The sequence below is a fragment of the Emydura macquarii genome, unplaced genomic scaffold (assembly GCF_026122565.2).
Source record: "Emydura macquarii macquarii isolate MOO-44397 ecotype Brisbane River unplaced genomic scaffold, CSIRO-AGI_Emac_v2 contig_71, whole genome shotgun sequence".
NCBI lineage: Eukaryota > Metazoa > Chordata > Testudines > Chelidae > Emydura > Emydura macquarii.
In genome coordinates this window covers 11961274-11978530 of record NW_027130208.1, presented here as the reverse complement: position 1 = coordinate 11978530, position 17257 = coordinate 11961274, and the positions used below count along the sequence as shown (strand labels likewise).

The 17257-nt window shown below is 38.6% G+C and overlaps 1 protein-coding gene across 1 annotated transcript in view; it reads right to left on the bottom strand.

The window, feature by feature from the left end:
* CNTN6 (contactin 6) overlaps positions 1-17257 on the bottom strand; it is a 203638-nt gene that overhangs the window by 18416 nt on the left and 167965 nt on the right. Inside the window, exons 13-18 of the mRNA XM_067542691.1 lie at positions 10955-11130; positions 10724-10726; positions 10534-10651; positions 9401-9559; positions 9160-9309; positions 861-931 (exon numbers count right to left, since the gene is read on the bottom strand). Coding sequence (XP_067398792.1) covers positions 861-931; positions 9160-9309; positions 9401-9559; positions 10534-10651; positions 10724-10726; positions 10955-11130 — 677 coding nt within the window. The remainder of the gene's footprint in view (positions 1-860; positions 932-9159; positions 9310-9400; positions 9560-10533; positions 10652-10723; positions 10727-10954; positions 11131-17257) is intronic.

Sequence of the window (17257 nt, the reverse complement as noted above, 5' to 3'; positions counted from 1 at the left end):
CTGATCGAAAGTCCATTAAATAAATAGGAGTCTCTCCTCTTAAACCATGTTTCATCTTGTAGCATTTCATAAATACTCACTTCTCCGGCTGCATCCTACACAGGAAAGCATGTGGCCTACTCTCCTGGTCTCCACCCTACAATCTGGGCTGCATCCTCTTTTTCATATATCTAGATACATGCTGACATTTTCTAACCCAACTAAAATATTTAGCTGTGTAACTCCCATTAATTTCAATGTGAGTTGTGTGTCTAAATCCCCTAAATCAGCTCAGAACATCCAATCACATCTCCTATCTGTAACAAAAAACCCAAAGGGAAGAAAGAAGTGTTTTAGATGTCTATCACTGATTCCAAGAGTGGTGATTGGAGTTCAAATCCAGACCCTATCTTGTGGTTTATATTTCTTAAGGAAGAGATTTCCTTCAGACATATGGTTGGTCTTTAATTCTATAACACTGAGTGTATGCATTGAGGGCTTCATGTCCTTTAATGCATGATAGGGTATGCTGTGTCAGCATAGTATTCCAGAATGAAAAACATGCAAATAAAAGTCTGAAAAATGTTTAATGCAGAAAATGGCCTAGCAGATGTGTGTTAAGCGATCTTCTGCATAACAGAGATAAGAGGGTTATAGATATGTTCTAAACATCTTTAGATTATGCCTCTCAAACTGTTTATTTTTATAATTTGTAAATGACAAAGAAAACTTAATCATATCTGAATATTTCCTTGCCAGACAGAGGGTGAAGTCCTGGCTCTATTTAAATCAATGACAAAACTCCCATTGGCTTCAGGAGGCCCAGGGTTTCACCTATATTCTTTTCTCAAGCTATTTAGATCAATTAATTTAAAAATTACCTCCCATGTGATGACAAGCTCAGAGTGACTGCCTCCACCTCCGCTCACATTTGTTGGTGCCACTACAGGAACTAAAGAACAAAGGACAGTTGTGACTTGCAATTAACAGCAACTGTTGTCAAATGCATGATTGCAGTCTCACATTTCAGCTGTTTTTATACACAGCAATTCCACTTTTTATAATGCGATGCATGGACTCTGATACCACAGTACACTTTTAGTGAGTTTAAATTATATTTACACATTTTCAGTTTTCTAAGACTGAGGACACAGATGTGTTTGATACATAGGTATCCTGGTTCAAAAAATTAAAGAACCTAGTAACATCAAGTATCTGACATTAAGATGCATCACCTAATTGGCAAAATGGTGTTCCATTCAGTCTGTAGCTTCTATACTACTGATTAACTGGCTAATTATACATCTGCAGTAAACATGTTGCTGGAGAAATATATATTTATATATTTTTTAATATATATAAAAACTATAGGTTTTCATTTTTCTTAAGAAACTCAACACTCAAAAAAAAAAAAAAAAAAAAAATCCCACCACGTATGTGCTTGTCATTTGAGAAGCAATCAGAAGAAGCCAAGGGTGTATGAATGTGGGGGCCTGATTCCCCACTCCAGTTTTATGACACTATATTTGCAGTGTCCTGTGAAAGAAGTACAATGGTGATTCAAGCTGAGGCGCACACGTCATAAAACTCCCAAGTGAGGGTTGGGGAAGGAAGGTAAGAAAGCTAAGGCAATTCCCTGCCTCTTGCTCCCCACCCCATTTAAATAAACCGATCTGTTCTGTAATTGTAAATGTTCAATAAGTTCCCAGCAAAAGGAAACTGTTTTTGTCCTTTCTGTGAAATAGATTCTGCAACTTCACAATGGGTCTGATTCTGACAGCATGACTCAGATTGAATAGTACTCCACAAGTAGCTCCAGGGGAAGGATTCCGCCCTCCACTGTGGCCCTTGCAAGTTGCTACAGCAATGTAAACCAAAAAGCAAACAAGTTAGAGTTCTGGAACTAGCCAAATAGCATTCCCTTCATTAGTATCTTTGCTCTCAGAGGCCCAGCATAAAATCACACCCATTGGTTTCAGTTGTAATAGTTGTGGAGTGAGGTGCTATTAAACCAGAGTAAAGGTAACAGAATATGGCTTATGGGCCAAATTCTGTCACCTTTACTTTTAGAAGTCTCATTCATGTCAGTCCTCTATGGAACTACTGACATAAATAAGCTACTACTCAATATCAGAAAGGTAGCAGCCATATATGTTGATACGTTTTGTATTGTCATTAACCAGGTACATGACCATATACTAATTACAGGACTCCAGCACAGTTCTAAACCTTTGTGAGACTTCATCCTCTCTTGGAATTTCATATATAAATCAAAGTCTGTCTCCATGAAAACATATTCTATAGCCTAAGTTTAGCTTCGAACTCATGTCTTATGCACAACATTTCAGAGTACTGGGTGCCAGGCCATTTGTTTTGCTTTGTTTTTCCATATATAGGAATTCAAATATTCTATTGTTACAAAATGACTGTATTTGATGGAAATAAAATAAGATATTTTGGAGAACGTACTATAAACGGTTAAATATGGTCACTTACATCCAATGTCACTCTGTGCATCAGAGTTAAGGCGTTTAAGATGGGAAGGAGGGGGATTAATCTAAAGAAGTAAATGAAGAAAAAAATTTTCAAGCCAGATTCATCTAGCACTCCACTGTTCCATGAACCAGTTGATGCTCAATTAGCACATGTGTTAAATGAGTTCAGTGTTTACTACATTTGCACAGGGAAAAATTTATACTACTGCTCAACAGAGCCTCAACTGGGTCATAGTTGAGAAACAGATGAAAATTTACAGTTGAGTGCACCAACGGAGGCTCAATTAATTCTCAGCTGCATTTTAATGAAATGAGCAGTGGCTCATTTGCATCCACAAATCTACTAATGCTCAATCAGATTTTAGCTAGAAAATAGCTTTATAACAGGGCATTTCTACTTCACCCTTTCACTTCTAGTCTTCTGCTGCCACTGCTTGATCTTGCTGTGAATTCATATTCCGTTAAGAAAAGAATGCTAGGCTGTGTCTAGTATATCATGCTGCACAGTATTCAGCCCGTGCCTAGAGTAGCTGGAATAGTTTACAGCAATAAAGGGTTTAAGGCACTAGGACCTGATCCAAAGCCAATAGAATTGATACAAGTCTTCACACTGGCTTCAATGGGCATTGGATCAGGCCCTAGTGAATGCATTGTGAAAAAGTTATCCTTTTCTCTTATTTCAATTCCACCCCCAACTCCCTCTGATGATTAAATAATGTTGCTGTTGTTGGAGGGTTTTTTCTTTGATTGTTGTTGGTCTTTTTGTTTTGCAAAGTGTCATCTCTTCACATCTAGTCTGGTGCAGCCCCTTGGCAGAGTTATTGAAAGTTATCTACTGATTGAAGGAATCTTGAGTTTCAACATATTAGTCCTTACTGAAGCATCATGTAAACAGTAGCATTGCTAATTAAGGGAGGGAATCTAAAAAAAAGCACCTGATTCCCTTAGGTGCTTTTGGAACCTCCCCCTGAGAAGGTATTTTTGCATTTGTATCACTCTAGGTTGATGGGGAATTAGAATCTTCCCTGGGTTAGACTGAGTCTTCGTGCTCAGTCCTGTGTGAAGAATGGCAGGTAGCTGTTCTCTCCCAGCAGCAGTTCCAGCTAGTCACATTTCCTCCCTTGCTCCCCATTTGCTCCAGGGGGAGAAGGTAATAATTTACTGTGCCCCTTCTTGGTCTGTAGAATTACTCCCCTTGCTCTCAGGCAAAGCTGGCCTGTATCTTGGCTTTATTCACCATCATCCCCTGACTGAGAGAGGATGAGTCACCCATTCCAGCTGTGGTTGCGGCCCAGGCTTTAAAAAAGCATATAGGCTCACAGGTTATGTCTACACTACAATTGGACACCTGCAACGGCCTGTGCCAGCTGATTCTGGCTTGCGGGGCTTGGGCTAATGGGCTGTTTAACTGCAGTGTGGGCTTGGGCTGGAGCCTGATCTCTGGGACCCTGAGAGGGGGTAGGGCCCCAGAGTTTGGGTTCGAGTCCAAAACCAAATGTCCACACTGCAGTTAAACAGCTCCTTAACCCAAACTCCACATCAGCTGGCATGGGCCAGCCAGGATTTTTTAATTACAGTGTAGACATACTTCAAGTGGCTGGGAAGATGAAGGCAGATGGGAGCCTAAGGGAGTTTGCTGGTGGAGGAAGATAGGTTTTTTAAAAAAATTCTTTCCCTAACTTGTAAATACCCTACAAGGAAGAACCCACAATGGGAGGAAACTGGCATGTCACCAACAAGACTGCTAGCTTTTCCTCTCCCTGCACCTGTGGGGACCCCCACCAGTTAGACACCCTGACTCTGGAGGCCTCTGCCTAGGTCCTGGTCTTGACTTGCAGGCCTGCATGTCCACACTGACAAAAGCCAGGGGGAACCATCCAATGTAAGAGGTGTCTGTTGCTGGAATCGCTCAGGAAGAAGATAAGCATTGTGAGAGGATGTGGTTTGTCTGCATAGCATCCAGCAGCATGAGGACATCAACAACAGGATGCACATGGAAACATCTACAATGGAGAATACTAGCTGAGTAGAGATGGTTACAGCAGCACCTGAGGAGGAAGGAGAACAGGTTGCTCTGTGGGGACAAGACTGACTGCTGGTCATGACAAGCAGCAGAATGTCTGTATACATAGCTTCACAGATAGTGTCAATGGGAGGCATTCGACTTACTCAGCCATGGGATGCTGTTCTGGGGAGGAGGATTGCTGGGAAGAGATGGGGTCCACCTGACCAAGAAGGGGAAGAACATCTTCACAAACTGACTCACCAACCTAGTGAGGAGGGTTTTAAGTTATGTTAAAAGAAGGCAGGTGGCAAAAGCACACGGGTAAGCGTAAGAAGGGCTAGAGATACGGAAGGTAACAATGGGGTCATAGAAACAACAAGAGGAAAATCAATGGGCAAATCTGCTCAACATCTCAGATGTCTATACACAAATGCAAGGACTATGGTGAATAAACAGGAAGAACTGGAAGGATCAGTGCTTGAACTAAATTATGACTTAATTGGCATCACAAAAGAAGAACTGGAAGTATTAGTGATTAAATTAATTATGAGTTAGTTGCATCACAGAGACTTGGTGGGATAAATCTCATGACTGGTATATTGGTGTGGAGGGGTGTAGCTTGCTCAGGAAAGACAGGCAATGGGAAAAAGGAAGGAAGTGATGCATTATACAGATGTTTTGTACACAAACACCTTTACAGATGTTTTGTGTATGGCAAAACACAAAATATCCAATAAGTTATTGGAATGTATTGGGGGCAGCTTTTTGTTTCAGAAAGTAAAGGACGTAACCAGGGAGACAACCCTTTTAAACTTGATTCTGACCTACAGGGAGGAATTGGCTTCAGATCTGAAAGTGGAAAACAATTTGGGCGAAAGTGATCTTCAGATTATAGATTTCATGGCTCTAAGGAAAGGAATAGCAGAATAAGGACAATGAGCTTAAAAAGCAGGCTTCAACAAACTCAGAGAAGTGGTACTTAAACTCCCATCAGAAGAAAATCTAGAGGAGTTCAGAGAGCCTATCATTTCTAGAAGAGACAATATTAAAGGCACAACTGCCAACTGCCTGATGTAAAGGAAAGATAGGAAGAATAGTGAGAAGCCAACATGACTCTCTCAGGAGCTCTTTGACAACATGAAAGAGAAAAAAGTGGAAACATGGACGAAAAGGAAGAGTACAGAAGAATAGCACAAATACATAACGACAAAATCAGAAAGGCTAAGGCATAAAATGAGTTATACCTAGCAAGGAATATAAAAGGCAATAAGAAGAAATTCTTTAAATAAATTAGGAGCAAGAGAAAGACAAAGTTAAGTGTAGATCCTTTACTTAGCAGGGAAAGAAAGTTAATAATTTATGACATCAAGAAGGCTGAGGTGTTTAACTACCTGAAGCAATCTCAGAACCGTTAGCAATTATCTTTGAATACTCATGGAGGATGGCTGAGGTCCCAGAGGACTGGAGAAGGACAAACATAGGACCTTTCTTTAAAGAGGGGGACAAAGGAGACACGGAATTATAGATCAGACAGCCCAACATCAATACCTGGAAAGACACTGGAACAAATTATTTAAACAATCCATTTGTAAGCACCTAGAAGGTAATATAGTCATAAGGAATAACCAGCAGATATTTGTTAAAAATGCCAAAAAACCCTTATTTCCTTCTTTGACAGGATTACTGGCCTAATGGATGGAGGAAGCAGTAGATGTGATATCTTAATTTTAATCAAGCTTTTGACACATACCACATGACAGAATTATAAGCAAACTAGGAAAATATGGTCTAAATGAAATTACTTGTAAGGTGGGCCACAACTGGTTGAAAGAACGTACTCAAAGTGCAGTTATCAATGGTTCATTGTCAAACTGGGAGGGTGCATTTAATGGGATCTTGCAGGTGTCAGTCCTGAATTCAGTACTACTCAACATTTTCATTAGTGATTTGGATGAGGAAGTGGAGAATATATTTATAAAATCTGTGGATGACACCACGCTGGCAGGGGTTGCAAGAACTGCAGAGGACAGGATTAGAATTCAGAACAACCTTGACAAATTGGAGAATTGATATGAAATCATGCAGATGACATTCAATAAAAAAACAAATGCAAACTACTTAGAAAGGGCAAATCAAATGCACAATTATAAAATGGGGAATATAAAATGGTAGTATTGCTGAATAGGATCTGGATTTTATAGTGGATCACAAACTGAATATGGTTCAGCAGTGTGATGCAGTTGTGAAAAAGGTTATCAGTTCTGGGGTGTAAGACAGAGTGGTAATTGTCTTATTCTACTTGGCGATGATGAGGTTTCAGTTGAAGTATTTCAGTTGGAGGTTTCAGTTGGAGAGTCCAATTCTGGTTGTCACACTTAAGAAAAGAAGTAGACAGATTGGAGGGAGTCCAGAGGAGAGCAACAAAAATGATAAAAGGTTTAGAAAACCTCACCTATGAGGAAACCTGACCTATGAGGAAAGGTTAAAACCTTAGGCATGTTTAGTCTTAAGGAAAGATGGCTGGAGTGGGGCCTGATAATAGTTTTCAAATATGTTAAGTGCCATTATAAAGAGGATAGTAATCAATTGTTCTGCATATCCACTGAAGGTAGGACAAGAATTAATGGTCTTCATCTGTAGCAGGTGAGATTCAGGCTAGATATTTGGGAAATTATGTTCTAATTATAAGGGTAGTTAAGCTCTGAATTAGGCTTCCAAGGGAGGTTGTGGAATCCCCATAATTGGAGGATTTTAGGAACAGGTTGGGCAAACATCTTTCAGGGATGGCCTAGGTTTAATTGGTCCTGCCTCAGTGCAGGGGTCTAGACTTGATGATCTTTTGAGGTCCCTTCCAGTGCTATGTTTCTGTGATTCTATCCTTCCCTCTCACTTATTCTCAGGTGTATATTCTCTGCAACCCTAGTTTAGTCACAATAATCTGGGGAGTGGGGGGTCTTATGCTGCCTCACAGAAATTTGAGGAGCAGCTTTGCAGGTTACTGTCCTGCACAGCCACATTTGACCAGGTCACTATCAAGCCCTATATTAACTCTGAAGACTTTCAGCTCACCTGTTCATTTCTGATGCAACCCATCTGGTTAATGACCTCATTAGCCATTTCAATCTGTGTTATTACTTCATTGGTCAGGAGTTCTGAAATAACTAATAAGACTAATTTGATCTTTTTCTCTTCGCCCAGTGATGCAATCAATTTTTACTATCAAAATAAGTGTTTCAATGGTGAAATACATTTTCCTCCATCAGTACCACTGCAGAAAATTTTGCTTCAACAACAAAAAAATAACCCATCTATTTTCAATTGACAGATAAATGTATATATTAAATAAGTTTGCCATGGCATAAATATGGGTCATTGGCAAAAAGAGCAGATAGATATTCTGAAGAATAGCTGCATCCTTTCTTTAGTAAGCATGTGAGCAGGTATTTTTCTCAATACAAAGTATGAAACTGTGTTCTGATGTCAATCTTGAAATACAAACTGCCATGTTTCAGACCATGACCAATGGGATAAACACAGAAGAGAGAATGGATTGTAAAAGCAACTTTCCCTGCATCCTTTCTCTTCTTAGAATACCACTTTTTATGGGTGTGAGAGAGTCAGGACATGTTAAGACTGCCCCACAGTTTAAACAGTTTGAACAGCAGTGTGCACCAAAGTGTGAGTTGTAGCTGACCTGCATGGACCCTGGGGGTGTGAATTGAAAGGTTCCTGGTTTGCATCAATGTAATACTATTTGAAATGAGTACACTCATGTGAACCAGGAACCTTTTGTTTCATGGCCACAGTGGAGCAGTTTCAGAGGGGTGCTAGGGCACAGCACTTTGGTGCACACTGCTATTCACACCTTTGTAGTCCATGCTGCAGAGTGGAATAGACAAGCCCTTAGATAAGAAGGAGGCTGGGGGAAAGATAAAGCAACTGTGACTTTTAGATTAAAGTAAATGGTATTAAACGGGCATCCAAACAGAGTAAGTAAAAGAGATGTCTTGAACAGGCAATGTGGGTCATTCAAGGGACCCTAAACCCCAAAAGATAAACGTGTATGAGCTAGGCTGACTGTATAGCGAAGGGTCTGATCTCATGGCCATTGAAATCAATCCTACTGGCTTCAGTGGGTTTTGGATGAAGGCCTAAGTCATTTCCTCCAGCTAAGCCCAGATACTGATGGCTGTGCTCTCAGACAAATTCTGAATCAAGATATATACTGGTGTTAGTGGTTCTACTCGGGAAGAAGGCACTAACCCATTCCATGCCAATACTTTGTCCAGTGACTGGCATGTGCACACCATGATAACAGGCAGAAAACTAGATCTGTGACTGGTATTTAAACATTAGAGTTGTTATACATCTTGTTATAACAGTATGGCCAAACTCAGACCTTGTGTAAGAAAGTGCATCGTCACTGAGATCACTGGAGTTTCATTAAGACTGAAATAGCATATTCTGAACTGAAAGATGCTTCCACAAAAAGTTTGTCAGTACTAAAATATAATGCACATCGGGCCAGGACCATGGCTCATTGCTGTCAATAGAAAGATCTTCATTGATTTCAATGGGTTTTGGAGCAGTCTTATAACCTGGTGTAATTTCATTTTTAAATAGAACAGAGTAGTGATCACTAGATTTCTAAAATCATTGGAACAAATCAGGATGACTTACTTGATGCTTTCATTCTTAGCAGCTCTGATGGTCTGCTTGGCTCCCCAATTCCAATGCTATTGCCAGCAACCACACGGAATTCATATTCAACCCAAGGGTTTAAACCAGTCACTGTTGCTGCATAGGTTCTACCATTGAGAACCTCAGGAACTAAATACAAAAAACATGTAAATAAAAATTCATGTTTTAAGTAAGTTATGTAAAATGCATGAAAGTGAACCGGGAATTTCAAATTGCTTACCAGTTGAAACTGCCTGCCATCCAACTGAAAAAGGAGTCCGTGTTTGAACACTGTAGATCTGGACTGGACTATTATTATCTGATCCTGGTCTCCAGCATAGTAGAGCAGTAGTGCTAGAAATGTGTTCGACCCTAACATCTTGTGGGGGACCTGGAGGGCCTTATAGAAACATATATTTTAGAGTAACTGATGCCTAGGATATTGAATTCATTGTTGGACTAGATTGTACAACTCATATTCATTCACTGAAGTCAATGGGCCTCATTGGAAATAAGGCCTCCCCCACAACAGTAAGAGTTACACAATCTATCTCTTAAGATTTCATGTCTTCATTAACGCTTGATAAAATGACATTCCCGGGTATTTAAAGCAAGATATTGAACATAAATACTATATTGTTAGCATGAAGGAAATAGAACTCAGTTGAAAGAGTTATGGCTATGCAAAATAACCTATGATATACATTGGACCACACATTGTCTGAACATCCGAAATTCCCACTGAAGTTAATGGAAGATTAGGGTGTGCAAAGGTTGTGGAATGGAGCCTGATATGCAGTAGAATCTGACTTTTCTTAAAGTTTGAAATGGATGCACAACTGAGCTTCAACACCTATCATCGAACATTTTCTTAGATTCTTAATTGTATCCCTGTATTTTAGCAAGGGCCACAAAATTGGAGTCTCAGCAGCCAATTGAATGCTCAGAATGTTCCATCATAAGAACTATAAAGGTGGAAAGAGAGAAGGCAGGATCATGACATTCCCTCTTTGGACCAACCTGCAGAGTAATCTGGGCACAACGGATGGGGAGCAGGCTGTGCCATTCTGAAGGATGAGGCAGCCTGTGGAGATCCCTTCCCCATGTACTGGAATGCTTGGGGAAGATGTTTGCCACCTTACCTTAAATGGGGCTTGATCCCACTGGGATAAGCAGTTGCTCACTGTCCTTACTTTGGCTAGTACCTACTAAGCATAGCTTGGTCCAAAGTGAGTGTAGGAAATGCCATCATATTACTACATTGTTATACCAGAGACCCACAAGCTTTTTAAATTTCACCAACCCAGTTGCTGACATTAAGCATTTCACATTCTTCCATAAATGATGTTAGAATTCTACTCCAAATAGACTTACCTCTTACAATTATATCTCCTGTTACAGATAGACTATCTATGGTTGTTTGTACCATGCAAACATATTTCCCAGAATGATTTAGCTGAATATTTCTTATCATCAAATCCCCAACAGATTCCTAGAGATAAAAGGAAGAGAAAGATAAAACTAATTACTTGCAACATGTTTTCCAACTGGACATTTTTATGACTTGCTAAATATTAATAAAAATGCAGCTTTTAAATTAAAGCATTCATTGCTGTCATCAGTTTATATTAGTTGGACACTTTTATTATGGCTTCACAAACTAAATGGATGTAACTTTTATAAAGGAACAGTGATTTGACATGGATATAAAAATGGGAATTATGAAAGATGTTTATGTAGTTTAAGGACTGTTAAAAACAGTTTGATGAAGCACTGAAGAGTATGAAGAACTTACTCCTCCAATTCTTTCAAAATGATTCACTCCTCTTTTAAAATCTATAATATCTCCATTGAATGACCATGTGAACACAACGTCAGTGGAGGGGTCATGAGACACCTGACATGGTAGGACTATGCTTTCTCCAACTGTAACATCCATTTTAGAAGGTGGAACAGTAATTACAGTCCTCTCTGTTGAGAAAAATAGTTCTTTATTATAAACTGTATAAAAATACCAGTATGTGTTTGTGATAAAAAAGTGTTTGAATTATTTTTGCAACATTTCCAAAATGGTTAAAAATTGATCTAATGTTCTACTACAGTCCCTATTAAAGAAACTGATCTTTATCATTTTGATGATTGCAGAGCATTATTTATCATGTATAGCCTGTTGCCAAAAGTACTGTGAATACAATGGGTTCTCTGTCTGTCTTAGAGAAGACTAAAAGATGTGCAACATACCAAATTATTCATCTCCTATAGTATACTGATTGATAAATGCCATACTCACTAAATCTGACTTAAATTCAAACAAAAGAGCATTCATTAAGGCCACTAAAACAATTTGGTGAAGGGGCAGAGGCATGATAACGCAGACTTTGAAAACTTTTCCTTGCAGAACACTGCAGCAAAAGAAAATCTAGTCACTGTGTTTTCTTACTTCTTAAATAGAGATTTCTTGCCCTTTTAATTTATTAATTTAATAAATTTAATTTTCAGTGTCAGTTTTCCACATTGTCACACGCATTGCGATATTTAGGCTCCAAAGGAGATGACTCAAAAGACTGAAAAATCATTTAATCTTTTTTACCCTTATACACTGATAAAGAGAGAAGCAGCTCTCATTAAGGGAAAAGGTAGCTTGGTGAAGGGGAAAGAAACTGGTTTATATGGTTTTATTATTGTTGGCATGTTTGGCACATAACCTTTTTGTGAGCAATTCTCTTGAATAGAGCTTCCGTGCATGAAGATTTATAAAGTGGTGAGCATTCAGATGCATGTGAATAAAATATGCCCTGAATCCATTAGATGTATGATCTGAAAAATATGTGGAGGGGGGAGAAGAGGATTTCAGGAACTGTATTAGGTCAGCATGTCAATCCTATGCCAGGATTAACCCTGTGTATTTGAAAAGACAGTACTTTATTCAATATGGAACCTTGCCTTCAAAGGGATCACTCATTTAGTACAGGTGGAAGACTCATACTCTTATTAACTTGCTATTCAGAACACATGTTTAGCAGATTGCCAAAGCAATTGGAGTTACCGAGTGCTATGTAGGTGGGAGCATTTTGTACAGTCCTGAACTTCAAGTGACTTCTTCACAGAGTGGAGTTACAACTTCAGAGACTGTCAAGGCAGTGGTCAAGCAACAATGAGCTGAAACATTGCATTTTCTGTGATCCTTCTTTTGAACTAAAACTGAGCCTCCAGTTACAGTGATTAACCACCTCAGTCTTTAACTGGCACTTCCAAGGAACTCAAAGAAAGATCTTTATATTGTTAAAACAGATTAGGTGGTGCTAATATCTTTTTTCATGCTTGACTCCCCCCTTTAATAGGTACACATTTCAAGGAAAGGAAAAAGAATCTTTGAAAGCTTCAGTTGCTAAAGCAGATCAGACTCTTTCTTGGTTTCTATTGCATGAATGAATTGCTGTTTAGAACCCTTTCTTTAATAACCTGAATATTTTCACGTCACTTGTTTTTTTTGAAGATTTGCCCAAGTTTGAAGGCATGACATGACACTATTATACTTTTTTTTTTTTAAGCAGCAGAGAAAATTTTCCCTGTCTGCAAGGAGGAGTGGCACGTGCAGTACATATCAGATGGATTCAAGGGCCAAATTCTCTGTTGGCATGACTCCATTGACGACAAGCACTCAAACTCTGAGAAACATCGGCACAGAGTTTGTCTAAAAATCTTGTAACTCATATAATGTCAGTGTAGTTACACTAGAGGATTAATTGCACCTTTATGCCTAGCTTGATTAATCTTTAATAAAACTGTGAATGTGCATTATATTTCCCATGTGCCAAGTGCCCTCCTGTCCTTCAGATTTTCTTTGCAACACATATCCTTCACAGAAATCTTGCTGTGTCAATCTCTTCTGAACACCACCTGGTACCTGAGCTGTTCGCCTGCAAATCTTACTTTTGTATTGTATTGGCTGGTAAGCCAATGGGGCAGGTAATTTTTGTCTATTCTGTAAGACTATGTGTACAGTTATAGCATTCTATGAATACTAACTAGTAAAAACAATTTCTCCTTATGGGAAAGTTGTATAAAAGTTATAAATGAAACCAATAGGTTTGTGTGTACGTTAAATAGGGCTCCAAAGAAATCATTCAGAAACCTATGGAATGTAATAGAAAATTATATACTTTAACGACTTTTAAACCATTTCCTAGGACAGTGTCTCATAATACATGGAACTCCAGCCTCAGTCAGGTAGTGACTAAAGCGAGTTTGGGATTCTTCAACAGCACTTTTTTTTTTTTTTTTTGGTCAGAAACTACCAATTCATCAAATCTAAACATCTGAATGAGAAAGGGTTGATTTGACAAAGTTCTCAACTCAAAAACATTTTGAAATGAAAGTTTTGAAGTTATCAAAATGAAATTTTATAAATAAAAAATTCCAGTTTTCTGCTTTACAAAGACATTTTATTTTGAAATGTAAGCTAATATAGTTTAAAAAATATTTAAAATGGTCAAGATCAAAACAAAACATTTCAGTTGAGTTGAGCGGATTTTTTTCCTGAAATTTGAAGTTTTCAATTTTTTTTGTGATTTTGACGTGTCACAATTTTAGGTGGGAAAATGTTCTGAAATCTGGGGGGGAAGGGGAGAAGCAGGATGGAAAAACTGTTTTCTACCCAGTTCTTTCTATGAGTGGGTGGGATCTGATGAATCACACTGCACACATGAAAGAAAAAAAATCTGTAAAACCTGATAGGAACCAGAACACACAGACGGAGCAATTAAATCCAGAGCTTTGTTTCCCCCTCTCCCATTTCCACTCTATCACAATGCTCAGTTCAGTACTCCAGAGTTGAGCATTGTAGAGGCAGAAAGAGAGAGAGGGAAAGGAGAAAAAGGGACACTCCCCTCAAGCATGCACTTCTAACAGTTAACACCCACATCAGCAGTACACCCAATTTATACCATGTCTGTCTGTAGCTATCTACCAGGAACCATGTCAATGTGACCACAAAGAATTGTTGGGTAAGGTCAGATGGAAGACTGCTTTTTCTGGCCATTATTTAAGTCACAGACCCAAAGAGATTGAGAACAAACCACTATTCTAACATTTAATAGACTCTCAGACCCCTGTTATAGAATTCTAGAGAGAGAATTCTTAATCCAATAGATAACTTGTCACTTTCTATTAAATCCATAGGACAGATCTATAAGGGATAGGTAAGGAGTTTGAAAAATATAGTACCAGGGCTTCCCACCACAGATCTGCCGTTCTGGAATAACAAAACTCTAAAGGCTTCCATTTATACACTGACAAAAGTCAAAACCACATATTAACTATTACCTACAAAGGAGCCCAGCTTTCTCAAACTTCTCACTGGCAGGTATCTTTTTATTTTTCCCCAAATATTTTTTTTTAATTCTCTTATTGTGAATTATATATTGTTTGTGTATGTGTATTCTTGCTGCTTTAGCAAAAATAAGTACATCTTTATAGAAGCATCATGCCATGAGATGATTGTTCCTTTGGGTTCATTCTTCTTGCTGGGCCATGTAACATGACATGCATCATGCCTGCTTGCTCACTTAGTATGATCTTTGCTGTTTCCTTTATGAAGTTGGGTTTAAAACCTCCACCTCAGATCCTTTTAAATGCCTCTTAAAAGCTCTTGGTTTCCCATTATCTATCCATCTTGCTTAGTAACTGCTGAGATGTATTATATAGGATGTTCTTTCTTCCAGAGACAAAAAATAGATAAGGTGCTCTGTGTGCATGAGGTATAATAAAGACTTCTATCACAAAGAATAAACAACTCAATGAGCAGCAATAAACTTAATTTGCACATTAGATATGCTTTTCCAAGTTTTGACATTTCAGTTGAAAATAATGCTGAAGCAATGAGGCCTATAATTGAACAGCCAAAACTTCTCCAGAGGGGAAACAAAAACAAATGTTCCTTGCAAACAAGATCATTTTTATACCATGTTATTACTCTGTTTTTCTAATACACTTTGTAAATGCCAAATGAAATAATTTTGTTGTTTTTAATGAGATTTGTCTAATACTGTTCCATTAGGATGTATATATGTTGTATGTGCAATGGTAGCTAACTATCATGAAATGAGAGCTCCTGAAACAGTACACTACTCATTTTATTCACTGCTAGCTGTGCTGTAACATTTTCTCAAATTATACATTGCACTGGTGCTAATTGCACTTCCAAAATATGAATGTGAAAACTACTTAGCCAGCTGCAGAAGGGCAAGGAGGAAAGTCAATCCTGCAGGCTAGAAAAAATGATTGGGACATTACCTAGGATGAGCCCAATCAGAAAAAAAAATTGTAACAAATTATGCTGAATAATCGGTCATTCCTATAACTACCTTCATTTCTAATGTTACCTAACATCAAGATTTTTTTGCTCATAACTCTGAAAATTAAATTCAAACTTACGTGTTTTAACTTACTTTCTTCAACCTTTTCATTGTTGCCATTTAATGTCACCACTTATGGATATTTGCACAAGAAACTAATTATATTAACAATTGCAATCATGCTTAGCTAGCAACAAGAGAAGGTACTAAATTTTCCCCAGTTTTCCCTGTGTTGGCAGCTACATTGATGTAATGATTCACCCACCCACTCATCATCAGGGACTGAACCCAGAATCTTCAGCACCTGTCACAAGCATCCTACTACCGAGATAAGAAAGTATCTTCATTAGCTGCTAGCAATAGTACATTCTTAACAATTAGGTGGCCCAGCCATGAAATGGAGGACATGATATAGTTAGGCTTGTCTGCATCGCTATGTCAGCCTTCAGTGCAGTTGCACTATTGCAAATGCTTATTATAGACATGATTTATATTGATGCAGTACAATTTGCCTGTGTTTCAGAAAAGGCAATAATATTAAAGGCAAAGGTAAAATGCACCATTGTCGATCACATCTGCACTCAGGACCTGCAGATGACGTCCCAAATGTATTGAATATTCAAGAGAGAAAAAGGTTCTACATGCATAATACACTTCAACATGCTTCCCAGAACAGCTTGAAGTCAGAGATTTAAGTAGACAATCACAGAGAGATATTCTAGCTACAAAATTATCAACTCACCCTTAAAAATACACTTTTAGCTGCTCATGTAGGGTGAAATTCACCCTTCTGCAAGAGTCCAGCACAATCTAGCACCTTATTTTAAGAACATAAGATGTGCATATGCCTTTTGCTGACCTGGATTGCTGCACAGGGGTGAATGTCACTCACTCACCATTTCCTGTGATGAAAGCTTGTTTGTTTTTGTTATTTTTTAATCTGTTAGGGTTCTCACCCTTTGTGGCTGAGCATCCTATGTAGTGTATAAAGGGATCTGGATACTTAAGTTAAAACAAAATCTGTCCTTTTCTTTCTCACAAATCTTTTTGTGGGTGATCTTTAGGACAGGTAGGCAGGGCGGATGGGGGGAAGGAGTATTTGAATGGGGGTCCCAAGCTCTTGGAGGCCCCCCGAAACATCTGCATCATCTGTGCAAATAAAGTGAAATCGGAGAAGGTCAGGTCCCAGAGAACATGATGTACCGAGGCCTCAAAATTTTTCTCAGTGGGCTTATAGGTAGGCAATTACCTGCAAACAGCCTCTTCTTCAGAAAAAAATAGATATGGCTCATGGATAGCAGCAATTAATATGTTGACTCCATAACTCTTCCAATGACAATTCTGATTCTTGGGAAACTCCTTTTCACATATTAACCTAGTGGGTGCATTTTGACACATCCCATCAGGTTACTTCAGTCACATTCTCTTAGAACACTTCAGATTTAATTTGTCATAGCGTAACTTGACTAGGACAAGTCCCTAATGATGTCTCACAAAGTGACATCAAGTCGATGTCTTTCAAAGAAGAGGATTAAAAGTTCAACTAATATGCAGTTTGTAAAAAAATGTTAAAATGAGAGGAAGGTGGTTTTTGCTTCACTAAAATGACTTGCTTGGTGATGTGAACATTCTGGTTAGTTGGCAGCTCAGATTACTCCCCCGAGAAGCAAATATTTTTAGCTGTTGGCGCAGGCAGTGAAATTACACGAATGAATTTGGGAGGGCTAGGTGTTAAAATTCAG